The sequence below is a fragment of the Oncorhynchus tshawytscha genome, linkage group LG31 (assembly GCF_018296145.1).
Source record: "Oncorhynchus tshawytscha isolate Ot180627B linkage group LG31, Otsh_v2.0, whole genome shotgun sequence".
In the NCBI taxonomy this organism is placed as follows: domain Eukaryota; kingdom Metazoa; phylum Chordata; class Actinopteri; order Salmoniformes; family Salmonidae; genus Oncorhynchus; species Oncorhynchus tshawytscha.
Genome location: NC_056459.1, coordinates 8,269,356 through 8,294,761, shown reverse-complemented (window position 1 = coordinate 8,294,761; position 25,406 = coordinate 8,269,356). Strand labels below are relative to the sequence as shown.

At 41.3% G+C, this 25,406-nt stretch overlaps 1 protein-coding gene and 1 long non-coding RNA gene across 13 annotated transcripts; one reads left to right on the top strand and one right to left on the bottom strand.

Annotated features, from left to right (window-relative positions):
• Window positions 1-7,868: 7,868 nt before the first annotated feature.
• Window positions 7,869-25,406, top strand: LOC121841474. 12 transcript variants are annotated; one of them, XR_006080497.1, is made up of 8 exons: window positions 7,869-7,973; window positions 17,679-17,801; window positions 17,921-17,961; window positions 18,053-18,153; window positions 21,183-21,791; window positions 22,022-24,282; window positions 24,315-24,369; window positions 24,615-25,406. It is a non-coding gene; the product is annotated as an uncharacterized LOC121841474 (long non-coding RNA). The 12 variants fall into 12 exon arrangements; XR_006080502.1 differs by adding an exon at window positions 24,417-24,471 and having other exon boundaries at window positions 17,921-18,153; window positions 22,022-24,228; XR_006080506.1 differs by adding an exon at window positions 24,417-24,471 and having other exon boundaries at window positions 17,921-18,153; window positions 22,022-24,235; window positions 24,322-24,369.
• LOC112233299 (major histocompatibility complex class I-related gene protein-like) lies at window positions 17,179-20,588 on the bottom strand. The gene is made up of 6 exons (XM_042310066.1): window positions 19,989-20,588; window positions 18,805-19,068; window positions 18,303-18,581; window positions 17,850-18,143; window positions 17,646-17,756; window positions 17,179-17,441 (listed from the first exon to the last, which is right to left on the bottom strand). Exons 1-6 carry the CDS (start codon window positions 20,035-20,037, stop codon window positions 17,305-17,307), a joined length of 1,134 nt encoding a protein of 377 aa, XP_042166000.1. The 5' UTR covers window positions 20,038-20,588; the 3' UTR covers window positions 17,179-17,304.

Here is a 25,406-nt window from a genome sequence, read left to right as displayed (position 1 = left end):
AAAAAACATTTGCACCAATACATAAAAAGCTTAAATATGTGTTTTGAGCCAATGAGAATTTAGCTCGCTCAAGCATCAGTAAAATCTGGGTGGAACCAAAAAGCAGTGGTTGACTTTCACAAAACTGAAAGTAAGTTGTATGTGTTTTGTCAATGAACCATATGCCCCAAACAGTGCTGTACTTGGGGCTGGACAATATATACACTACCGTTCAAAAGTTTAGGGTCACGTAGAAATGTCCCTGTTTTTTTTAAAGAAGACCAGCATCCCGGAGTTGCCTCTTCACTGTTGACGTTGAGACAGGTGTTTTGCGGGTACTATTTAATAATCAAGCTGCCAGTTGAGGACTTGTGAGGCATCTGTTTCTCAAACTAGACATTCTAATGTACTTGTCCTCTTGCTAAATTGTGCACCGGGACCTCCCACTCCTCTTTCTATTCTGGTTAGAATAGCCAGTTTGCACTGTTCTGTGAAGGGAGTACCACACAGCGTTGTACGAGATCTTCAGTTTCTTGGCAATTTCTCGCATGGAATAGCCTTCATTTCTCAGAATAAGAATAGACATGAGTTTCAGAAGAAAGTTATTTGTTTCTGCCCATTTGGGGCCTGTAATCTAACCCACAAATGCTGATGCTCCAGATACTCAACTAGTCTAAAGAAGGACAGTTGTATTGTTTCTTTAATCAGAACAACAGTTTTCAGTTATGCTAACATAATTGCAAAAGGGTTTTCTAATGATCAATTAGCCTTTTAAAATTATAAACTTGGATTAGCTAACACAACGTGCCATTGGAACACAGGAGTGATGATTGCTGATAACGGGCCTCTGTACACCTATGTAGATATTCCATTAAAAATCAGCCATTTCCAGCTACAATAGTCATTTACAACATTAACAATGTCTACACTGTATTTATGATCAATTTTATGTTATTTTAATTGACAAAAATTGCTTTTCTTTCAAAAACAAGGACATTTCTAAGTGACCCCAAACTTTTGAACAGTTGTGTATTTGTACTTTCTTTGATGGCTTTGTCAATGTGGAACTGTTTATGTCTCCCGAGAGTGCATTCAGGTTCAAATATAGTGAGAAACTAAAGGCCTATAAATGACCAACGTCAATTGTATTAATGTTTATTATGTCTATAAATGTTTATGTCATTACCTCACATGCTCCTTGAAAGTCTAGACTAGAGAGTGATGCTAATTCATTTTCATGGTCATCAGCACTAGTATGAAGCTGTTTTTCAACTCTGTTCTGTTGAGGCTGTTACACTGATATCATGTTTCTAAACAGAGCAACATCTCAAACACCATCACCCCTTGCACTTGTATGAGTTTGTAGGTTTCAGTATCAATGTGCCATGAAAACACATGTTGCAGGTGCAAATGAGGACATAAACAGTCAGACACACATGAGATCGTGGAGCAATACAAAATCCTGACTGTTAGACAAGCCAACTAATTGAAAACTGTATTTGATCTGAAACATAAAATGGCTGATGACAGTCATAATGTAATTATACCAAGTCTATGATAGACACATGGTCTTAAAACAGAAACATACAGTAAGAGGCCACCACCTCACTGAGAGGTCCTTACACCCTTTAGAAAGACCCTGTATTATAACCAGACTTGTGAATGAGAAGCTATATCTTTGACATTGATCATTTTCTTATTCTACACTGAACAAAAATATAAACGCAACATGCAACAATTTCAAAGATTTGACTGAGTTACAGTTCATAAGGAAAGCATTCAATTGAAATACATAAATTAAGCCCTAATCTATAGATTTCACATGACTGGGAATACAGATGTGCATCTGCTGGTCACAGATACCTTAAAAAATGTCCCAGTTCTTCCATGTCCTGCATACTCTGACATGTCACCCATTGAGCATGTTTGGGATGCTCTGGATTGACGTGTTAGACAGTGTCTTCCAGTTCATGCCAATATCCAGCAACTTCACACAGCCATTGAAGAGGAGTGGGACAACATTCTACAGGCCACAATATACAGCCTGATCAACTCTATGCGAATGAGGTGTGTCACGCTGCATTAGGCAAATGGTGATCAGACCAGATACTGACTGGTTTTCTGATCCACACCCCAAATGTATTTTTTTAAAGGTAATTGTGACCAACAGATGTATATCTGCATTCCCAGTCATGTGAAATCCATAGATTAGTGCTAAATGAATTTATTTAAATTGACTGATTTCCTTAAAATAACTGTAAATCTTTGAGATTGTTGCTTGTTGCATTAGGAAATATTCAGACCCCTTCTATTTTCTAAATGTTGTTACAGCCTTATTCTAAAATGTATTCAATTGTATTTTCCCCCTCAATTTAAATATAATACCCATACATAAACATAATGACAAAGTGAAAACAGGATTTTAGAAATGTTTGCAATTTATAAAAACACAAAACCAAAAATACCTTATTTACATAAGTACTTAGACACTTTGCTATGAGACTTAAAATTGAGCTCAAGTGCATCCTGTTTCCATTGATCATCCTTGAGATGTTTCGACAACTTGATTGTTGTCAGAGTCGTGTGTATAGGTGGCAGGGAAGTCAGGCGCAGGAGAGTCAAACGGAGTGTAAATGGAGTCTTTTAATAAGTGCCCACTTAACATGCTCCATAACACTAATATGTACATACATAAATAAACATGGGTACGAGGACCCGTCACGCACGTATACAACCATAAAACAAAACTGACAAAACAATCTCTGGCAAAGACATGAGGGAAAACAGAGGGTTAAATACACAACAGGTAATGAATGGGATTGAAATCAGGTGTGTGGGAAGACAAGACAAAACCAATGGAAAATGAAAAATGGATAAATGATGGCTAGAAGACCGGTGACGTCGTCCACCGAGCACCGCCCGAACAAGGAGAGGCAACGACTGGCAATGACAGTACCCCCCGACGTGCGGCTCCAGCAGCTGGGAGTATGGGAGTGGGATCCATGGACCGCTCCTTTGTGTCACACAGCAGAGACAATGCGTCTGCCTTAACGTTCTGGGAGCCTGGTCTGTAAGAAAGAGTAAACACAAAACGAGTGAAAAACATGGCCCACCTTGCCTGGCGAGGATTCAGTCTCTTAAGGAATAAGGAAAAGACTCATCTTCACCTTGTGACCCTCCCGCGTTATCATACACAAAGGTGCGGTGACCTCCTGATAAACCCTGACCCTAATGGTCGACTATCTAAGGCATGAATAGGGAAAGGCATATCCATAGAAACAATAGGGATCCCTAAACTATGAGCTAAACTTTTCTTAATGAAATTCCCAGCCGCGCCTGAATCTACTAGCGCCTTATACTGGGAATGCAGGGGGATTTTTTTTTTTTTTAATCAGGAAAAGTGACAGAGACAAACATTAGTGCAACAGAGGGCTCTGGATGAGAATGGTGCCTACTCACCTGGGGTGATGCCAGAGTGCCCTGCCTGCCTTCTCTATTCCCAAAGGAACCAACCCGGCACCGACCAGCAGTGTGTCTTCTGCGACCATAGATGGTGCGGGAACCCCTCCGGTCTCCCTGCGCACCATTCCTCCCAACTCCAAGGGTACAGGATAGAGTGTGCGGGAGGATGAAACAACCAGACCCCAATCTAGACGTCCACGAGTAGCTTAGCATGTTGTCCAGCCTGATGGACATGTCCACCAGCTGGTCTAAGGTGAGGGTGGTGTCTCTGTAGGCCAGCTCCTGACGGACGTCCTCACGTGGACTACAGCAGTAATGGTCGAACAGGGCCCTGTCGCTCTATCCAGCGACTGCAGCCAGGGTCCTAAACTCCAGAGCAAACTCCTGTGCACTCCTCGTCTCCTGCCTCAGATGATAGAGGAGCTCACCCGCCGCTTTGCCTTCGGGTGGATGGTATAAATGGCAGGTGAACTCCTCAAAATGGTCCAACGCCGCATCCTCCCTTCTACACACAGCACTGGCCCACTCCAGGGCTTTCCAGGTGAGGCATGAGACGAGGGCGCAACTCTTCTCACGGTCCGATGGTACTGGGGAGACCGTGGCCAGATACAAGTTCAGTTTAAGGAGAAAACCCTGGCAGCCGGCAGTATCTCTGTTGTATCCCATAGGTAGGGATAAATGGATCTTGTTAGGTTCAGGAGGAGAAAAAGCGTTCAAGGGAGATCCCGGTTGTGGTGGAGGAGGCGCTGGAGAAGCTCCCCGTCTCTCCCAGTGGTCCATATTCTGGACAATGCGATCCATGGCAGCGCTCAGACTGTCCATCTCCGCTTGTTCCATGACGCGTTCCTCCACCTCCATGAGCGAAGTGTCTTCTCCTGCTGACTTCATATTTTTGGTCAGAGATTCTGTCGTGTGTATAGGTTGCAGGGAAGTCAGACGCAGGAGAGTCAAACGGAGTGTAAATTGAGTCTTTTAATTAATGCCCTGTAAGGGTTGTCTTGGGAAGAAGAAGAGGACCAAAGCGCAGCGTGGTTAGTGTTAATCTTTTTAATAAGAAACTGAACACTTCAAAAATACAAAACAACAACGTGACAACCGAAACAGTTCTATCTGGTGCAGACACACAAAGACTGAAAATAACCACCCACAAAACACAAAGGAAAACAGGCTACCTAAATATGGTTCTCAATCAGGGACAACGATAGACAGCTGCCTCTGATTGAGAACCATATCAGGCCAAACACAGAAATAGATCATATAGAAAAACTAACATAGACTGCCCACCCCAACTCACACCCTGACCATACTAAATAAAGACAAAACAAAGGAATAAAGGTCAGAACATGACATGCTCCAAACACTAATATGTACATACATAAATAAACATGGGTACAAGGACCCGTCGCGCACCTATACAACTCTAAAACTACACTGACATAAATGAATCTCTGACAAAGACATGAGGGGAAACAGAGGGTTAAATACACAACAGGTAATGAATGGGATTGAAATCAGGTGTGTGGGAAGACAAGACAAAACCAATGAAAAATGAAAAATGGATCAACGATGGCTAGAAGACAAGGAGTGACAACGTCTTCGGTAGAAGTCGTGACAATTTTAGTCCACCTGTTGTTAATTCAAATGCTTGGACATGATTTGAAAGGCACACACCTGTCTATATTAGGTCCCACAGTTGACAGTGTATGTCAGACCAAAACCAAGCCATGAGGTCAAAGGAGTTGTACGTAGAGACATGATTGTGTCGAGGCACAGATCTGGGGAAGGGTACCAAGGGTACCATGCAGCATTGAAGGTCCCTAAGAAAACAGTGGCCTCCATCATTCTTAAATGGAAGAAATTTGGAACCACCAAGACTCTATTTAGAGCTGGCTGCCTGGCCAAACTGAGCAATCGGGGAGAAGGGCCTTGGTCAGGAGGTAACCAACAACAGGATGGTCACTCTGACAGAAGTCCAGTTCCACTGTAGAAATGGGAAAACCTTCCAGAAGGACAACCATCTCTGCAGCACTCCACCAATAAGGTAGAGTGGCCAGACGGAAGCCATTCCTCAGTAAAAGGCACATGACCGTCCACTTGGAGATTGCTAAAAGGCACCTAATGGACTCTCTGACCATGAGAAACAAGATTCTTTGGTCTGATGAAACCAATATGGAACTCTTTGGCCTGACCTAAGGTGAAACATGGTGGTGGCAGCATCATGCTGTGGGGATGTTTTTCAGCTGCAGGGACTGGGAGATTAGTCAGTACAGAGAGATCCTTGATGAAAACCTGCTCCAGACCACTCTCGACAACACACGAGTGGCTTCGGGACAAGTCTCTGAATGTCCTTGAGTGGCCCAGCCAGAGTCCGAACCTGATCGAACATCTCTGGAGAGACCTGAGAATAGCTGTGCAGTGATGCTCCCCATTCAACCTGACAGAGCTTGAGAGGATCTGCAAAGGAGAATGGGAGAAACTCCCCAAATACAGGTGTGCCAAGCTTGTAGCATCATACCCAAGACTACTCGAGACTGTAATCACTGTCAAAGGTGCTTCAACAAAGTACTGAGTAAAGAGTCTGAATACTTATGTAAATGTGATATTTCAGGTTTTTACTTTTATATCTGCACGCTCCCTCAAAACTTGAGACATCTGTGGCATTGTGTTGTGTGACAAAACTGCACATTTTAGATTGGCCTTTTATTGTCCCCAGCACAAGGTGCACCTGTGTAATGATCATGCTGTTTAATAAGCTTATTCATATGCCACACCTGTCAGGTGGATGTATTATCTTGGAAAATTAGAAATGCTCACCAACAGGGATATAAATAAATTTGTGCAAAACATTTGAGAGAAATAAGTGTTTTTATGTGTATGGAAAATTTCTGGGATCTTTTATTTCAGTTCATGAAACATGGGACCAAAACATGTTGCGCTTATATTTTTGTTCCGGATCGTGAAGACAAGCCAGTGTAGATACTGGATGCGTATTGTGGTAGACCTAAATACAGGAAGGTCTAGCAGCAACCTGCTGCTGTAGGTTTAGTTATTGGCCTTGACTCAAATCAATAACATGGGAGGAGGATGACTTTGATGTAAAAGATGAGAAGTAATGTATTCTTTCTATAGTATTCTCAGAGGGCTTGTGTGGTTTGGGAAGATGACACAATATCAAAGCTTCTATCTCAGGCTAAGGTCTATGGAGCTTTATTTGGCATACTATATATGTCAATGCCTGACCTTAGAGAGCCCTTTTCATTTTTTTAAATATTTAGTTAGGTCAGGGTGTGATTTGGGTGGGCATTCTAGTTTTTCTATTTCTTTGTTGGCATACGTTGATACTTCCCAATCAGAGGCAGCTGTCTATCACTAGCCACTTTCTCTGATTGGGGATCATACTTATCTCATATGTTTTTCCCATTTCAGATTGTGGGATCTTGTCTTTGCATAGTTGCTGTTTAGCGCTACAGAGCTTTACGATCGTTTGTATTTTGTTGGTTTTTTCGTGTCATTTTAAAATAAAGTCAAATGTTTCCTACCACGCTGCACCTTGGTCTTCATCCAACGACGGACGTAACAATATGACCTATTGAAGGAGGTGCACAGTGTTGGATATCACTAGCCACTTTAACTATGCCACTTGGTTTTGATTTGATTTGACTTATCTCATATGTATATACTGTATTCTTTCTATATCATCTACTGTATCTTGCCTATGCTGCTTTGGGAAGATGACCATCACTCATTCATATATCCTTATGTACATATTCTTTATCCCCTTACACTGTGTTATAAGACAGTAGTTTTTTGGGTGGGCATTGTTAGTTTTTCTATTACTTTGTTCGGCCGGCATTGTTCGGAACTAGAAGCACTGTCATTTCGTCACTGATTAACATCTGCTAACCATGTTATGTGACAAATAAAATTTGATTTGATTTGATTTGATTTGATTTGATTTTGGGATCTTGCTCCATTTGATATTGTTTTATATCATCACACTGAAAAACACAGCAACAAAATAATACAGCATAGAAATGCAATCAAAGTACTGTGCACATTGTTTTACACACACACACAAACACACACACAAACAACACACACACAAAATCACACACACACACACACACACACACACACACACACACACACACACACACACACACACACACACACACACACACACACACACACACACACACACACACACACACACACACACACACACACACACACACACACACACACACACACACACACACACACACACACACACACACACACACACACACACACACACAGACAAACACGAGCAGAGCATGCATACACACACACAAACATACACAGACAAGGAGGGGGAGTCCAACAGTGAGTGCTGAGGTAAGTACCACACCCTTTCCTGTATGAGCGTCAGTATGCAGCCATCTTGTGTCTATCTGCCCTTATTCGTGAGATGTCTGACACACTGACACATCATCTAGTTCTAGGAGTCTATACAGTACATGGTTTTCATATCCAAACACCCTTTGTGGGAGGTAAGCCTATTACATTTACACATTATTTGTTTGTTAGCCAACATTATTTTCAGTATTTTTGTGTCACAATGACTTCAGGTTACTGAAAGAACTAGAACAGAGCCAGTGGATACTAGCTGAAACTCTTTGACCATAACTACAGTAACAGGCCTGCACGTCTAACCAAGTCATCTTTGGTCATATTTTCTCATTTTTTTCTCCACAATTAAAATGTGTTCTGGAATTCTTGCCACTCCCACAGTGTGTTCTGGTATGTGTGTGGAGGGGATAACCACATCAAGATCAGGTAGCTAATAAGTCTGTGAATGGACAAACCATCAGTCCAATAGGCTACAGTGAAGGATGAACAATGCCACAGTGCCATCTACAGGTAGACTGTAACTCTCCTCAACACTGTTTCAGAGAAATCACCTGATGAGTCACTTGACTTTTGGGTGTCTTTGTCGTTCCTGGGTAAAGTTTATAGATCAGCTTCCCCCCCCCAATCCTAACCTTAACCATTAGTGGGGAAGATGCAAAACTGACCCAAGATCAGCATATTAGGGCAACTTCACGCTGCTCCATCTCTGTCATGCTCAAAGTAGAAGTTGCCTCTCACCACAAATCTTGAATCTGAGTACCCTACTTCCTAACATGAACCACGGATGGTGAAATAAATATCTGACCCTGTATCAGTGGCTGGTGGAAACTTCTACAGATTTCCTCTGGCATAGTCAGTTTTTATTGTCAACAGAGAACTGGGATTTGGCACATACACCAGGAAGTAAGCTGGGTAGAGCAGAGGCTTGTTTATCAGATAAAAGTCTCAGGTCATGGAATCCTTCTTGCCATCTTGTTTTTCTGCATTCTGGAAACAGTCAGGAAATTATGTGACATTACAACTCAGGAAGAATGAAAAGGCAGCTGATTTCCTCTGTTAACTGGACATACAGAACATATTAAGCCATATTTGAATGGCTTTAGAAGTAAACAAATATATAATGTTTGCTATGGTGTTATGTTTGTTATTTCACACATAATGCACACATAAAAAGAAAACATCATGGAATAAGGACTGACTGCTGGGTATGATGTTGTAGGTGACATGAAAACACACCAGTGGAGGAATTATGATCCAATAGGAGATGAAAGAAGTACAATATCATCAGGCACCAGGGTAAACTGAGCAACATAAGTTGAAATAGAAAGCACAAGTAAATATAATTGATTATTGAGATGTTTTAAGAGTGATACTGATGAGTAAATCACATTATAGCTTGTTTATAGTTATATATAACAAATATGTTAAACATAGGCCTCAATAATTCTAACATAGCCTCCCAAAGTCCACTAGCCTTTCTCCAGTAGGCAACTGGTCATTAAAATCCTGTCTATGAGGGTTGTCGTTGTATGTTTTCTTTTCATACATGTCTGATTAGTGATTACAGTAACTGTGCCTTAACAGCCCTGTTGGTGACTGGCCTGAGGGGTCAAAGGTCATGTAAATAGATGAGAGGAGACCAGAGAGGACTACAGTATAACCTACAGTTGAAGTCGGAAGATTACATACACTTAGGTTGGAGTCATTAAAACTCGCTTTTCAACCACTCCACACATTTCTTGTTAACAAACTATAGTTTTGGCAAGTCGGTTAGGACATCTACTTTGTGCATGACACAAGTAATTATTCCAACAATTGTTTACAGACAGATTATTTTACTTATAATTCACTGTATCACAATTCCAGTGGGTCAGAAGCTTACATAAACTAAGTTGACTGTGACTTTAAACAGCTTGGAAAATTCCAGAAAATAATGTCATGGCTTTAGAAGATTCCGATAGGCTAATTGACATCATTTGAGTCAATTGGAGGTGTACCTGTGGATGTATTTCAAGGCCTTCCTTCAAACTCAGTGTCTCTTTGTTTGACATCATGGGAAAATCAAAATAAATCAACCAAGACCTCAGAAAAGAATTGTAGATCTCCACAAGTCTGGTTCATCCTTGGGAGCAATTTCCAAACGCCTGAAGGTACCATGTTCATCTGTACAAACAATAGTACACAAGTATAAACAACATGGGACCACTCAGCCGTCATACCGCTCAGGAAGGAGACACGTTCTGTCTCCTAGTGATGAACGTTCTTTGATGCGAAAAGTGCAAATCAATCCCAGAACAACAGCAAAGGACCTTGTGAAGATGCTGGAGGAAACCGGTACAAAAGTATCTATATCCACAGTAAAACGAGTCCTATATCGACATAACCTGAAAGGCTCCTCAGCAAGGAAGAAGCCACTGCTCCAAAACCGCCATAAAAAATCCAGACTACGGTTTGCAACTGCACATGAGGACAAAGACCGTACTTTTTGGAGAAATGTCCTCAGGTCTGATGATACAAAAATAGAATTGTTGGCCATGATGACCATCGTTATGTTTGGAGGAAAAAGGGGGACGCTTGCAAGAACACCATCCCAACCGTAAAACACGGGGTGGCAGCATCATGTTGTGTGTGTGCTTTGCTGCAGGAGGGACTGGTGCACTTCACAAAATAAATGCCATCATGAGGAGGAAAATGATGTGGATATATTGAAGCAACATCTCAAGACATCAGTCAGGAAGTTAAAACTTTTTGCAAATGGGTCTTCCAAATGGACAATGACCCCAAGGGTCTACAAACCTGACTCAGTTACACCAGCTCTGTCAGGAGGAATGGGACAAAAATCACCCAATTTATTGTGGGAAGCTTGTGGAAGACTACCTGAAACGTTTGACCCAATTTAAACAATTTAAAGGCAATGCTACCAAATACTAATTGAGTGTATGCAAACTTCTGACCCACTGGGAATGTGAAAGAAATAAAAGCTGAAATAAATCATTCTCTCTACTATTACATTTCACATTTTTAAAAATAAAGTGGTGATCCTAACTGACCTAAAACAGGGAATTTTTACTGGGATTAAATGTCCGGAATGGTGAAAAACTGAGTTTAAATTTATTTGCCTAAGGTATATGTAAACTTCTGACTTCAACTGTATGTACCAGAGAATGGGGGGGGGTATCTGATGAGGTGTGATGTCTAGTATGAAACATCTGTACATTCACAGTAACAAACAGTAGTGAATTAAGTCTCTTCAGCACTACAGCATCTGACCAGGGCACATGTCCTCTGTTTGGCTGCTGATTGAAGCTCCTCAAAGCTCATTGACAACAATATGAAGCACAAAGACACATTCAGTAAGTTAGAAACCTTTTTTTAATCAACTGTATATACAGATTTATGATTGTAATCCTCCACTGAAGAATTCTGTATATTGAAAATGTAATCACACAAAAGATAAAACTAAGTTTCCAACTCCTTGGCATGATAGCAGAAAGTGAAAGGAAAAGGGAAGGGGATATCTAGTCAGTTACATAACTGAATGCATTCAACTGAAATGTGTCTTCCGCATTTAACCCAACCCCTCTGAAATCAGAGAGACAAACATACGGGCACTCAGGCCACCTCCAATATGTCCGTTATAAAACTGTAAAGATCTGAGAAAATCATTTGTACACCATTGTTAAGAATAAAACGGCTATTGAATGATGTAGTAGAGCATTACTGAACAGCATGGAGTACGGATCCCAAAAACCCAGGGATACATGGGGTCTAAAAAGGTGGCATTATTATAGTTTTATCACTAGTTTTACATTGATGTTAACACTTCCAGGTTTACCTGTGTAGCAGAAAGATAATCCAAAAGTTCTGAAGTTATTAATATTGTCTGTTATTAAGACAAAAGTGATGTTCTTTATTCACGGTTGTTGACAGTATAGCACATTATAGTTTTAGAACTTAGTTTGTAACATCTAACAACTTCACAGGTTAGCAAAAGTAAAAAGAACTAATTTTCAGTAAAATCCCATCTGTTTTTGATTTTCAAACCATTTTAAAACCTATAACCCCAATATCAGACCCAGTTATTGTAAAAAAAAATAATAATAATTAAAAGAAGATTTCTGTCATTGTAGATTTTAGTTGTGCAGTTATTAGTTACAAGAAGTTGTAACAATTTCCTTGACACCCAGCTTCATAACACATTATGACAGGGTCATGACCTTGTCAAAATATGTCAAAACAGCTGAAATAACTTGTCATCACCTATTATAATATGGACATAACACTGTCATGACACATTTTTTTAGGCCTTTTTTAGGCCTGTCATGTATTGCGTTATTTTATGGCTGGTTGTGACACCTACACAAGACTGTAAAACCCCACAAAACCCACACAAACCTCACAAACATTTCACTACATCATAGCCTATGTGTCAACAGTATGTTAATGCGCACAAATTGCGCACAAATTGATGTCAGACATGCACCTACCCCTATGCTCTGTTGCTGATGAACGGGATGAATGCAGGAGCAGATATCAGGAGCAGAACAAGAAACCCTTTATTTCACTGATGACTGATGTAAGGGCTTGTATGTGATAGGCCTATCTGGTTTATATGATTATGACGTTCATAATGCTCCTTGACAGTGTCATAAAGTGTATTTTCTACAGTAAAATATGAGGGGAAAAAACATGACTGAAAGAATTCATTACAACAAAAACAAAGCGAAAGGAAACTTCATGGCAGTGAAAACATTAAGTTGAATAAATGTGGGTTCTGATACTCTTATGTAGGTGTCATAACCAGCCATAAAGTGACACAATATATGTCACAAAAGGTGTAAATATATGGGTCATGAAAGTGTTATGACCACATTATGACAGGTTATGTTAAGTTATGTTTTAGAGAAATGTGTCTTTGTGGCTGGGTGAACATTACTTTGACTCAGACTTCTAGAATAGTTTTATTGATTTATTTTCTTGTCTGTGCTTCTCTCATGTAAACAGACAGACAGACAGACAGACAGACAGACAGACAGACAGACAGACAGACAGACAGACAAACAGACAGAAAGACAGTCGGTTAATAAGATGACTGAATCTAATACAGCATATTCCACTGAAATGACTTGTGCCAAATCCCACCTTGAGATACACCATATATACAAAAGGATGTGGACACCCCTACAAAAGGAGTGGATTTGGATATTTTAGCCACACCCGTTGCTGATAGGTGTATAAATCAAGCACACAGCCATGCAATCCCCATAGAAAAACATTGGCAGTACAATGGACCTTTACTGAAGAGCTCAGTGACTTTCAACGAGGCACTGTCATAGGATGCCACCTTTCCAACAAGTCAGTTCGTCAAAGTTTTGCCCTGCTAGAGATCCCCTGGTCAACTGTAAGTGCTGTTAATGTGAAGTGAAAACTTCTAGGAGCAACAACGGCTCAGCCGCGAAGTGGTAGACCACACAAGCTCACAGAACGGGACCGGCGAGTGCTGAAGTGCGTAGAGCGTAAAAATGTCCTCGGTTGCAACACTCATTACCGAGTTCCAAACTGCCTGGAAGCAATGTCAGCACAATAACTGTTCGTCGGGAGCTTCATGAAATGGGTTTCCATGGGTTTCCACACAAACCTAAGATCACCATACCCAATGCCAAGCGTCGGCTGGAGTGGCGTAGAGCTCGCAGCCATTTAACTCTGGAGCCATGGAAACGCATTCTCTGGAGGGATGAATCACGCTTCACCATATGGCAGTCTGACAGTGAATTCTGGGTTTTGCGGAGAACGTTACCTGCCCCAATGCATAGAGCCAACTGTAAGGTTTCGTGGAGGAGGAATAATGGTCTGGGACTGCTTTTCATGGTTCAGGCTAGGATCCTTAGTTCCAGTGAAGGGAAATCTTAATGCTACACTATAAAATGACATTCTAGACAATTATGTGCTTCCAACTTTGTGGCGACAGTTTGGGGAAGGCCCTTTCCTATTTCAGCATGACAATGCCCCCATGTACAAAGTGAGGTCTATACAGAAATGATTTTTCGAGATCGGTGTGGAAGAACTTGATTGGCCTGCACAGAGCCCTGACCTCAACCCCATCATCAACTTTGGGATTAATTGGAACACCGACTGCAAGCCAGGCATAATCGCCCAACATCAGTGCCAGACCTCACCAGTGCTCTTGTGGCTGAATGGAAGCAAGTCTCCACAGCAATGTTCCAACATCTAGTGGAAAGCCTTCCAAGAAGAGTGGAGGTTGTTACAGCAGCAAAGGAGGGACCAAGTCCATATTAATGCCACTGTTTTTGGAATGAGATGTTCAAGTTGTCAATGTCAACATCCATGTTTGGACATGTAGTATATCTACTAGTATCTTAAACTTGTGTACATCATGACATGCATTCACGCCAATAGGAGAAAGTTGACATTGATGTTTCAAAACAGACAACTAGAAAGACATTCACCTGTTTGATTAGTGAGAGAGAACCATGAGACGAAGCTACAAGGAAAACAGACACAACAACATTGTAAAATGGATACAGTCAAACACAATACATCCAAAGTCAGATGATAAATAATGAACAACTACAAGATGAAGCATTTTCTTTCAGTTTCAGTGATGATGTCAGAAGCAGAATAAAGGCTGCCACTTACTGTTGTCCTGAATAATGCCTGAAACAGAGATAAACATGCTGAATATATTCTGATGTTGAGGGTTCAGTTTCAATGTTTAGGGTTTGATCACCTGTCAGCCTTTCACACAGTGTTCTGTTCTTCGTCTCTGTTCTGTTGATGCTCTGTCACACACAGTGTTCTGTTCTTCGTCTCTGTTCTGTTCCTGCTCTGTCACACACAGTGTTCTGTTCTTCGTCTCTGTTCTGTTCCTGCTCTGTCACACACAGTGTTCTGTTCTTCGTCTCTGTTCTGTTCCTGCTCTGTCACACACAGTGTTCTGTTCTTCGTCTGTGTTCTGTTCCTGCTCTGTCACACACAGTGTTCTGTTCTTCGTCTCTGTTCTGTTCCTGCTCTGTCACACACAGTGTTCTGTTCTTCGTCTCTGTTCTGTTCCTGCTCTGTCACACAGTGTTCTGTTCTTCGTCTCTGTTCTGTTCCTGCTCTGTCACACACAGTGTTCTGTTCTTCGTCTCTGTTCTGTTCCTGCTCTGTCACACACAGTGTTCTGTTCTTCATCTCTGTTCTGTTCCTGCTCTGTTACACACAGTGTGCTGTTCTTCATCTCTGTTCTGTTCCTGCTCTGTTACACACAGTGTTCTGTTCTTCTGTCTCTGTTCTGTTCCTGCTGTTCTGCTCTTTCACACACAGTGTTCTTCATCTCTGTTCTGTTCCTGCTCTGTTATCTGTTCTTCATCTCTGTTCTGTTCCTGCTCTGTTACACACAGTGTTCTGTTCTTCATCTCTGTTCTGTTCCTGCTCTGTTACACACAGTGTGCTGTTCTTCATCTCTGTTCTGTTCCTGCTCTGTTACACACAGTGATCTGTTCTTCATCTCTGTTCTGTTCCTGCTCTGTTACACACAGTGTGCTGTTCTTCATCTCTGTTCTGTTCCTGCTCTGTCACACACAGTGTTCTGTTCTTCACCTCTGTTCTGTTGCTGCTCTGTTATACACAGTGTTATGTTCTTCATCTCTGTTCTGTTCCTGCTCTGTCACACAAAGTGTTCTGTTCTTCACTCTGTTCTGTTCCTGCTCTGTCACACAGTGTTCTGTTCTTCGTCTCTGTTCTGTTCCTGCTCTGTCACACACAGTGTTCTGTTCTTCGTCTCTGTTCTGTTCCTGCTCTGTCACACACAGTGTTCTGTTCTTCATCTCTGTTCTGTTCCTGCTCTGTTACACACAGTCTTCTGCTCTTCATCTCTGTTCTATTCCTGCTCTGTCACACACAGTGTTCTGTTCTTCACCTCTGTTCTGTTGCTGCTCTGTTACATTAAGATCATGTTTCTAAACAGAACAGCGTCTCAAATAACATCACTCCTCTGCTGAGCTGAGTGTATGCCGTTCATTATTACAAAATATCCTACACACAGCTTCATGGACTTCCTGTAAGGCTGTGTAGTCAGTCCCTGAGTGTATAAAGCTAGTAGGTGAAGTCTGAAGCCTGCTGCCTGACCTGGGAAGTCCCTAGACAGCAACAGAATATAAAACGCTGTATACAGCAATGTGTTAGTTCTGGTCAGGCCACAGGAATAAGAGCTGCTGCTCACTGGGGGGAGGGGTCACAATACATATAACAGGAAGTAAAAATGGGTGTCTCTGAAGCCTACTGAATTAAGTAATGCAGATGCTGACACTCAATAACACCTATGGTGCACTTTGTGTGTTGTGGCAATAAGTTATGTTCTTTTGCGTCATCACAATCTCCATATAATACATTAATTACAACTTAATAAAGTGATGTCATTTGACTGTTCTAGGTGGTAACAGAAACTCAAGAAAATCTAGAGAACATATATAGCCTGATGTAGTCCTCCTGTCTGGTGATGATCTACACAGGACACACTACAGTACACATGAGCTCAGGTAATTCATGATGACATTCCAGAGGTCAGATAGTTGCTGCTAATTTCACGCTCATTGCATTGACCAGAATGTACAAATACACAACATGGTATTAACAATCCAATTTTATTGCTGAAAATCCCTTTTACATAATAGAAAAACATGGTAATCTGCCGTCATGAATAGTTTGTGGTAGATTTTGAATATCTTGTGGAAAATAATAGATAATGTATGTAAATAATTCATTGAAATAATTAATATAAATAATGAATGTAAGTAATTATGTAAATAATGTTTGTAAAAAAAGAAACAAGCAGTACTGCCATATGATGTCATCTATAAATATGGGTGAATGCTGATTGTTCTCCAAACGCTGACGAAGCTTCCGCCTAAACGTGTCCATTTGTTCCGATCTCTGCTGCTAAAAAATGCATGAAAACTTAAAGAATATTTCAGTGACGGTGGATTTTTCCTATATTCAAGTACTGTGTGGTATATTCATAAGAGCTGTGATGTCGGATTTGAGCAGACATGGTGTTAATCATGAGATGAAACATCCTATTGTTCGGTAGCACTTTTCAGCTGGCCTCACTATCCTTCAATAAAGGTCCTCTTTTCTCTGCTTCTCTCCTGTGTGAGAGAGAGAGAGACACAGACAGACAGACAGACAGGCAGACAGACAGACAGACAGACAGACAGACAGACAGACAGACAGACAGACAGACAGACAGACAGACAGACAGACAGACAGACAGACAGACAGACAGACAGACAGACAGACAGACAGACAGACAGACAGACAGACAGACAGACAGACAGACAGACAGACAGACAGACAGACAGACAGACCGACAGACAGACAGACAGACAGACAAAGAGACAAACATTTGGGTAGATAAAGGAAAAATTGAGATTTGATTTGCAGAAGGACGGACAGACAGACAAGCATAATCTAATAGGAGTACAAACCACTTGATGCCACTGGACCTTTATAGATACAGTACATTACCTGTTTGATTAGTGAGAGAGAAACCTCAAGTTGCATCTGGTTCTGCTGTGTCATGGAGGGGTTGGAACCATCATCAGAGGCTAATACAAAACAGAAGGGAGCCAAAGAGTTAGACTACTTTAAAAGCTGAATTAAGCATCAACACTGTACATACCAACCCACGCCAGGTTCAAATAAATGTGGGCTTCTCCAGGCTTATTCACCTCCATATGTGACACTAAGACAGCTTGAGAAATATTTGTAATGTACTGTACTCATCACATATTATTTATGTTGTTGCTCACCTGTACTCTTCCTGTTCCACATAATAAACCTAGCTATGATGAAGGAGACTAGGAGGATGACAGCTACTACTCCTACTCCAATAATGATGGGGACAGTTTCAAGAGGCTTGACTGAGTTGAGGAACAGACACCCATGAACACACAGTGAATATTACAGTAAGTTACGTAATTCTCTGTCATAATGTAAGATGTTATTAATCTTACCACTGTTTGTTTTTATCACAGACTGATTCAGTCTGATGGCGATGATGTTCTCTTTGTGCTCAACCACACAGGTGTAGTTGTTGTTCTCCCACTTCTCAGAGTCGATTGTGAGGTGGGCACTTTTCTGGAAGGTTCCATCACCGTTGGGGAGAATCTCTCCATGCAACACATCTTCATGCTGTTCTTGCCCATCTTTCTGCCAGGAGACCATGACTCCACTGGGGTAGAAACCCGTAGCGTGGCAGGTCACTGGAGAGGAGGGGGTCTTCTGGAGCAGAGACACTGAGGGAGGGACTGGAGAGAAGTAAGGAGAGGAAAGAAGAGGGATCGAAATATGAATTCAAAATAGCATCTAGCATTGGGGAATGATGTTGTTGTGCCTCAAGCCGGAAACAACCGGTAATAGGTTTTGATTGAATAGGATGCCATGTGTCTCAGACAGTGTCTCTGTACCTATCTTCTTCAAGACGCTGCTGGCGAAGTTCACATACTTCTTCAAAGTGTCAATACACTCCTTAGTGAAGTACCATTTGAGATAGTGCAGATCCTTGCTGTTGTCGTCCCACTTCTGTTTGATGGTGTCTGCCTGCTGTACGGAGGTTATCCATCTTACGGTCTTCATGTCTAATGAAATGAAATCCTCACCATCGTATCCATAGTGATGGAAATAATCTTGGAGTTCAGTCTCATCATTCCACTCACAGCCGTACAAGTTCTGGATTGTGTGAACACCTGAGAAAGAGTGAGAGAGAGGTCTATCTTCAGTAAACCTTTATTACCTGGGCAACGGCCATGTAATACTAGCTATAAACTGCTTTATTCATTTATGTAAGTGTGTGTGTGTGTGTGTGTGTGTGTGTGTGTGTGTGTGTGTGTGTGTGTGTGTGTGTGTGTGTGTGTGTGTGTGTGTGTGTGTGTGTGTGTTGTGTTTGCATGCCCATGTGCATTCTGCTACCTTTTGACTGGGTTTGGTTAAACTGCTTCTTTGCAAACGTAATGAGGTTTTTGAAGCCTTCATATTGGTTAATCAGGGGCTCAGTGTAGAGTTCCCTGTAGTATTTTTCTGTCTTATTCATCCACTCAGCGTCGTTGACCAGTGTCTTGGTGTTGCTGCCAAAGTGCACAAACTGTTGGTCGTCCAGCAAACCCACCACCATGAACTCTGGGAAGTCAGTATCACCTGAGACTGCAGTGTATAAGTATTTCAAAGAGTGGGGATCTGTGAATAAAATATTATAATTATATGATTGATTATGTAATATCATATAGTATGGAGCTGTAATAGAATATTATAATTATATGATTGATTATGTAATATCATATAGTATGGAGCTGTAATAGAATATTATAATTATATGATTGATTATGTAATATCATACAGTATGGAGCTGTGAATATAATATAATAATTATATGATTGATTATGTAATATCATATAGTATGGAGCTGTAATAGAATATTATAATTATATGATTGATTATGTAATATCATATAGTATGGAGCTGTAATAGAATATTATAATTATATGATTGATTATGTAATATCATATAGTATGGAGCTGTAATGGAATATTATAATTATATGATTGATTATGTAATATCATATAGTATGGAGCTGTAATAGAATATTATAATTATATGATTGATTATGTAATATCATATAGTATGGAGCTGTAATAGAATATTATAATTATATGATTGATTATGTAATATCATATAGTATGGAGCTGTAATAGAATATTATAATTATATGATTGATTATGTAATATCATACAGTATGGAGCTGTGAATATAATATAATAATTATATGATTGATCATGTAATATCATACAATATGGAGCTGTGAATATAATACTATAATTCAATAACGTAACATAGATGATCTGCATGTCTTCTGTCATTTCTGACATATTTGTAAAACCCCTATTGTCAATTGATTGAATACCTACGGCTCGGACTATGTTTAAACACAGATCCTCACTCTACAGTGAGATGAAGTAAACATGTCACTTAGTCTGGAGCCTAAGTACTGACCAAGTAGTTTTCTGAAGTTCAAATAACTAGCAACTTGATTCTAGCAACATGATTCTAGCAACATGATTCTAGCAACATGATTCTAGCCACATTATATCTGTACTGACCTGCAGACGTTATAGGAATCCAGAGAAACAAGAGACAGAAGGAAATCATTTCTTTAGCGGTTTAGATGAGATGGTATGAATGGTAACGAATGGGTTGAACAACACAACTGTATACTTTCTTTCACTATTCTCTCCATCATGGCAAACAAACAGGGTCATAACTTGTTAATGTTTAGCCATCAAATGTAATCTTTAAGGAGTGACACAACGGTGCATACAAGACCTTCTGTTATTCAACATGATGAGTCACTTGACTTTTGTGTGTCTCTGTCGCTCCGGGGTAAAGTTTCCACAAGGTACAGATCTAGGATCAGATTATCCTCCCACAATCCTGACCTTAGCTGTGCGTGGTGAAAGAAATATCTGACCCTGTATCAACTTCTACCAACTCCCTCTGGCATAGTCCATCTTTATTGTCAACAGAGAACTGGCATTTGATTGGGCACACACCAGGAAGTAAGATGGCCAGAGCAGAGACCGAGCTTGCCTTGTTTATCAGATAAAAGTCCCAGGTCATGGAATCCTTCTGGCAACCTTGTTTCTCTGCATTATTTAAAAAACAAATGTTTACCTTTATTTAACTAGGCAAGTCAGTTAAGAACAAATTCTTATTTTCAATGACGGCCTAGGAACAGTGGGTTAACTGCCTTGTTCAGAGGCAGAACGACAGATTTTTACCTTGTCAGCTCAGGGATTCGATCTCGCAACCTTCCGGTTACTAGTCCAACACTTATGATCCAATAGGAAATGCTAGTAAATGTAATTGATTATTGAGGTGTTAAATGATGATACTGATGAATAAATAACATTATAGCTTGTTTATAGTTATAATATCTATATGTCTCAAGCTATATCATGGATGGTCAGTCCTTTACATCCATAGCTCTGTCTATGAATTTGAGAGTGGTAACATTTCTCCAGGCCCGCAGCTTTTTACCAAAACAGGGACATGGAAGACCCCTTATTGTTTCTACTGCTTCATATTGTAACCTGCAGTACGTTATCTATGTTAGTGCAGTATAATGAAAAGACTGGCTCCTACTACCCTGACCAAGGGCTTTTGGTCTTGCTGGCAAAGGCTAATTCCCTGTCGGTGAAATCAAAGGACTGAAGGCTCTAGTTCAAAGACTAGGAATCACTTACATACACCCATGTTAAAATGTAATATTTTGTATATCTTTCTTTTTGTTGTAGGAGACACCTCATAACGGCTAACATCAGGGATACCCTTGTGTCTTATCATGAACGGGGTATGAAAAGGAGGCAGTCAGCCTTGGTGACAGAGGCTGCTAGAGGACTACATGTGTCTGTAGTTAAGGTATGAAATGGAGGGAATAATGAGTTTTTCCAGAGTATTCCTTTTTTAGTCAGAAAAATATGATATATTCCTCATTTCAAATAAGACTGTTTCCTGCTGGATTCTTTTTTTAAAGGCGTTTTAAAGTAAAAGTATTATTTAAAAGCGATATTATCTGCCCAACGACATCTTATTTTTTATTTTTTCCCGATTCACTAATAATAATTCATTTTAATTTGCCGGATGCCTTTCAGGACACTCAAGGACATCTTACATTAAAAGTAGGTTCTATATAAAATTAAGTGTGATACATGAAGTCATAAAATCAAGTGCATCAATCAACAGTGGAATATAACATCTAAACAATCTCAAATCAAAGGACCAGACAAAACAGGACAATTAAAAAGAGAAGGGAGGGGTTGGGAAGAGGATACAAACACGGGTTAGGGTAAGGGTTTGGTTTAAGGTGGTAGGCTACCCGGGTTAGGGTAAGGGTTTGGTTTAAGGTGGTAGGGTTGGTTTAGGGTAAGGGTTTGGTTTAAGGTGGTAGGCTACCCAGGTTAGGGTAAGGGTTTGGTTTAAGGTGGTAGGCTACCCGGGTTAGGGTAAGGGTTTGGTTTAAGGTGGTAGGCTACCCGGGTTAGGGTAAAGGTTTGGTTTGGTTTAAGGTGGTAGGCTACCCGGGTTAGGGGGTTAGTTTAGGGGTTTAAGGTTGGTTTAGGGTATTTGGTTTAAGGTGGTAGGGTTAGTTTAGAGTAAGGGTTTGGTTTAAGATGGTAAGGTTGGTTTAGGGTAAGGATTTGGTTTAAGGTGGTAGGGTTAGTTTAGAGTAAGGGTTTGGTTTAAGGTGGTAGGGTTGGTTTATGGTAAGGGTTTGGTTTAAAGTGGTAGGGTTGGTTTAGGTTAAGGGTTTGGTATTAGGGGGTAAGGTTGGTTTATAGGGTAAGGGTTTGGTTTAAGGTGGTAGGGTACCCGGTTTAGGGTAAAGGTTTGGTTTAATGTGGTAGGGTTGGTTTAGGATAAGGGTTTGGTTTAAGGTGGTAGGGTACCCAGGTTTAGGGTAAAGGTTTGGTTTAAGGTGGTAGGGTACCCGGTTTAGCGTAAAGGTTTGGTTTAATGTGGTAGGTAGGTAGGGTAAGGGTTTGGTTTAAGGTGGTAGGGTACACAGTTTAGGGTAAGGGTTTGGTTTAAGGTGGTAGGGTTGGGAATAGGAGCTACATGGCACCCATGGTAGAGAGGAGGAATGGGGGGGAGACATGGAGACCAGCAGTAGGAGGAGGGGAGGGAGCAGGAGAGGGCATAGACTGGGAGAAGATCAGAGAGGTAGGTGGGTGCCAGGATGTAGAGGGCTTTGTAGGTGAGGAGGAGTGTTTTAAAGTTAATACAGGATTGTACAGAGAGCCAAAGTAGATTGGTGAGGATTGGTTTGATGTGTTCTGTTGATCTGGTGTGGGTGTGGATTCTGGCAACGGAGTTCAGACCCAGTCTATTGATGAGTTTGATGGGGATCCGATGAGGAGAGTGTTACAGTGGTACTGGGTCAGGAAGTAACAAAAGCATAGATGAGGGTTTCGGTGGTGGAGCTTGACTGTGAGCGGCAGAGCCTGGAGATATTGTGGGGGTGAAAGAATGCTGTCTGGGTGCTGGTTTTTATGTGGGGTTTGATAGAGAGGGAACTATCCAGGGAGACACAGAGGCTTTTGACTTGTGTTTACAGAAGGACTGGGAAACCATCTACGGTGACGCTTGGAGAGAGTGGATTTGAAGCGGATGAGCATGACCTATGTCTTGTTGATGTTGAGTTTGAGGAGGTTCATGTCTTGAAGGCAGCTGATGAGGAGGTGGGAGGGAGGGAGGGGAGTGGTGGGTTTGGTGGAGAGGTAGAGCTGTGTGTCATAAGCATAGTAGTGGAAGTAAACTTTGTGATGTTAGATGATCTTGCCCAGGGGGAGGAGGTGTATGGATTCGTCTGACAATAACCATTCATGGTTGAGGAAGGTTTTTGAACACTACTGAGTAATTAACAGGGATGAGGTCCATGGTTTGAATCATAAGTGAAATGTATTTAGAAATCTATTACTCAAAACGATGAGGTTCACTACAAATCACTTATCAATCCATAATCATTTAGCGGCAGTGAGATGGATGCCTATACACTGTATTAATGACAGTGTATCCAGTCACAATGCATCAAGCTGCCCTCAAACCTAGATATCTAGTACACAGTAATAAATGCTGTATCAACATTGTTCTGAAACATGTTGGTTGTTCTCTAACAACCAATACCAACTGTAATTACATAGCAGTTATTATGTAAGTACAAAGTACCAAAGCATATTCATCCAGCCCGGCACTATCACACCTGATACAGCCTAATGCAATAAGTTGTATCTGATGTGCCTGAGATAGATTTCAAATAGACAGCAGATTTATTTTCTGAAGCACCAATATCTTTCATCACCAATATTACTGAGTCACATATCTATATTCACTATTAGAGCGCTCAGCAATAATATCACACAATCTTCAGCGCTAACGCTCATACAATGATCCTATCACCCACACATACTTATTAGCTTTCACTTTAAAATAGAAACAGCAATACATACAAACGTCATAGGTTTAGGGAAAGGTGCCCAGGGAGAAGGAGAGTTGATCCTGGCTGGAGGTCTTAGGTTTAGGGAAAGGTGCCCAGGGAGAAGGAGAGTTGATCCTGGCTGGAGGTCTTAGGTTTAGGGAGACGTGCCCAGGGAGAAGGAGAGTTGATCCTGGCTAGAGGTCATAGGTTTAGGGAGACATGCCTAGGGAGAAGGAGAGTTGATCCTGGCTAGAGGTCATAGGTTTAGGGAGACGTGCCCAGGGAGAAGGAGAGCTGATCCTGGCTAGAGGTCATAGGTTTAGGGAGATGTGCCCAGGGAGAAGGAGAGCTGATCCTGGCTAGAGGTCATAGGTTTAGGGGATGTGCCCAGGGAGAAGGAGAGCTGATCCTGGCTAGAGGTCCTGGGGAGAAGGAGAGTTGATTCTGAGAGGTCATAGGTTTAGGGAGACGTGCCCAGGGAGAAGGAGAGTTGATTCTGACTAGAGGTCATAGGTTTAGGGAGAAGGGAGAGGAGAGTTGATCCTGGCTAGAGGTCATAGGTTTAGGGAGATGTGCCCAGGGAGAAGGAGAGCTGATCCTGGCTAGAGGTCATAGGTTTAGGGGATGTGCCCAGGGAGAAGGAGAGCTGATCCTGGCTAGAGGTCATAGGTTTAGGGAGATGTGCCCAGGGAGAAGGAGAGTTGATTCTGACTAGAGGTCATAGGTTTAGGGAGACGTGCCTGGACTAGAGGTCATAGGTTTAGGGAGACGTGCCCAGGGAGAAGGAGAGTTGATCCTGGCTAGAGGTCATAGGTTTAGGGAGATGTGCCCAGGGAGAAGGAGAGCTGATCCTGGCTAGAGGTCATAGGTTTAGGGAGACGTGCCCAGGGAGAAGGAGAGTTGATCCTGGCTAGAGGTCATAGGTTTAGGGAAACGTGCTCAGGGAGAAGGAGAGCTGATCCTGGCTAGAGGTCATAGGTTTAGGGAGACATGCCCAGGGAGAAGGAGAGTTGATTCTGACTAGAGGTCATACTTTTTCCATACTTACGATTCAACTACCAGGCAGCCAGTACTGGAAATTTGGTCTAAGGCACCTCACTTCTCTTGTCCTCTCAAGGCACGCCAGCCTTTACAAATAAGCACCAATATTACAGAGTCACATAACGAGACGCACCTGGGCACAATCCCAGTTAGGTAATGCATGTCATACCAATATAGCAGTCGACTTGGGTATTCCGTAATGTTAAATTAGAGAACTATTTAAAAGTGAATTGTTTTATTACACATGCAGTCTTCATTACGTAAAGCATATTTAGGTTAAGCTACACATGACTAAGTCGCTTAAAAGTGTCTGCTTAATGGCGTATATTATTATATATTATTATATAATATTATATGTGGAATATAATATATTTTTAATATTGATACAGTCATGGGTCACGTGTGTTTATAACCTACTGTATCTGGCCTGTTAGTCAGTTGACTATCTGGTTAAATAGTGAAACAACGTTGTGTGCTCGCCTTTGCTATGTCATTGAAGAAC

Coding starts and splice junctions, on each gene's coding strand:
- LOC112233299 (XM_042310066.1), bottom strand. CDS start 20,037: ATGATTTCCTTCTGTCTCTTGTTTCTCTGGATTCCTATAACGTCTGCA. Junction 18,582..18,804: donor TAACCAAACCCAGTCAAAAG/GTAGCAGAATGC, acceptor ACTCTTTCTCAG/GTGTTCACACAATCCAGAAC. Junction 17,442..17,645: donor GTGGAACAGGAAGAGTACAG/GTGAGCAACAAC, acceptor GTTTTGTATTAG/CCTCTGATGATGGTTCCAAC.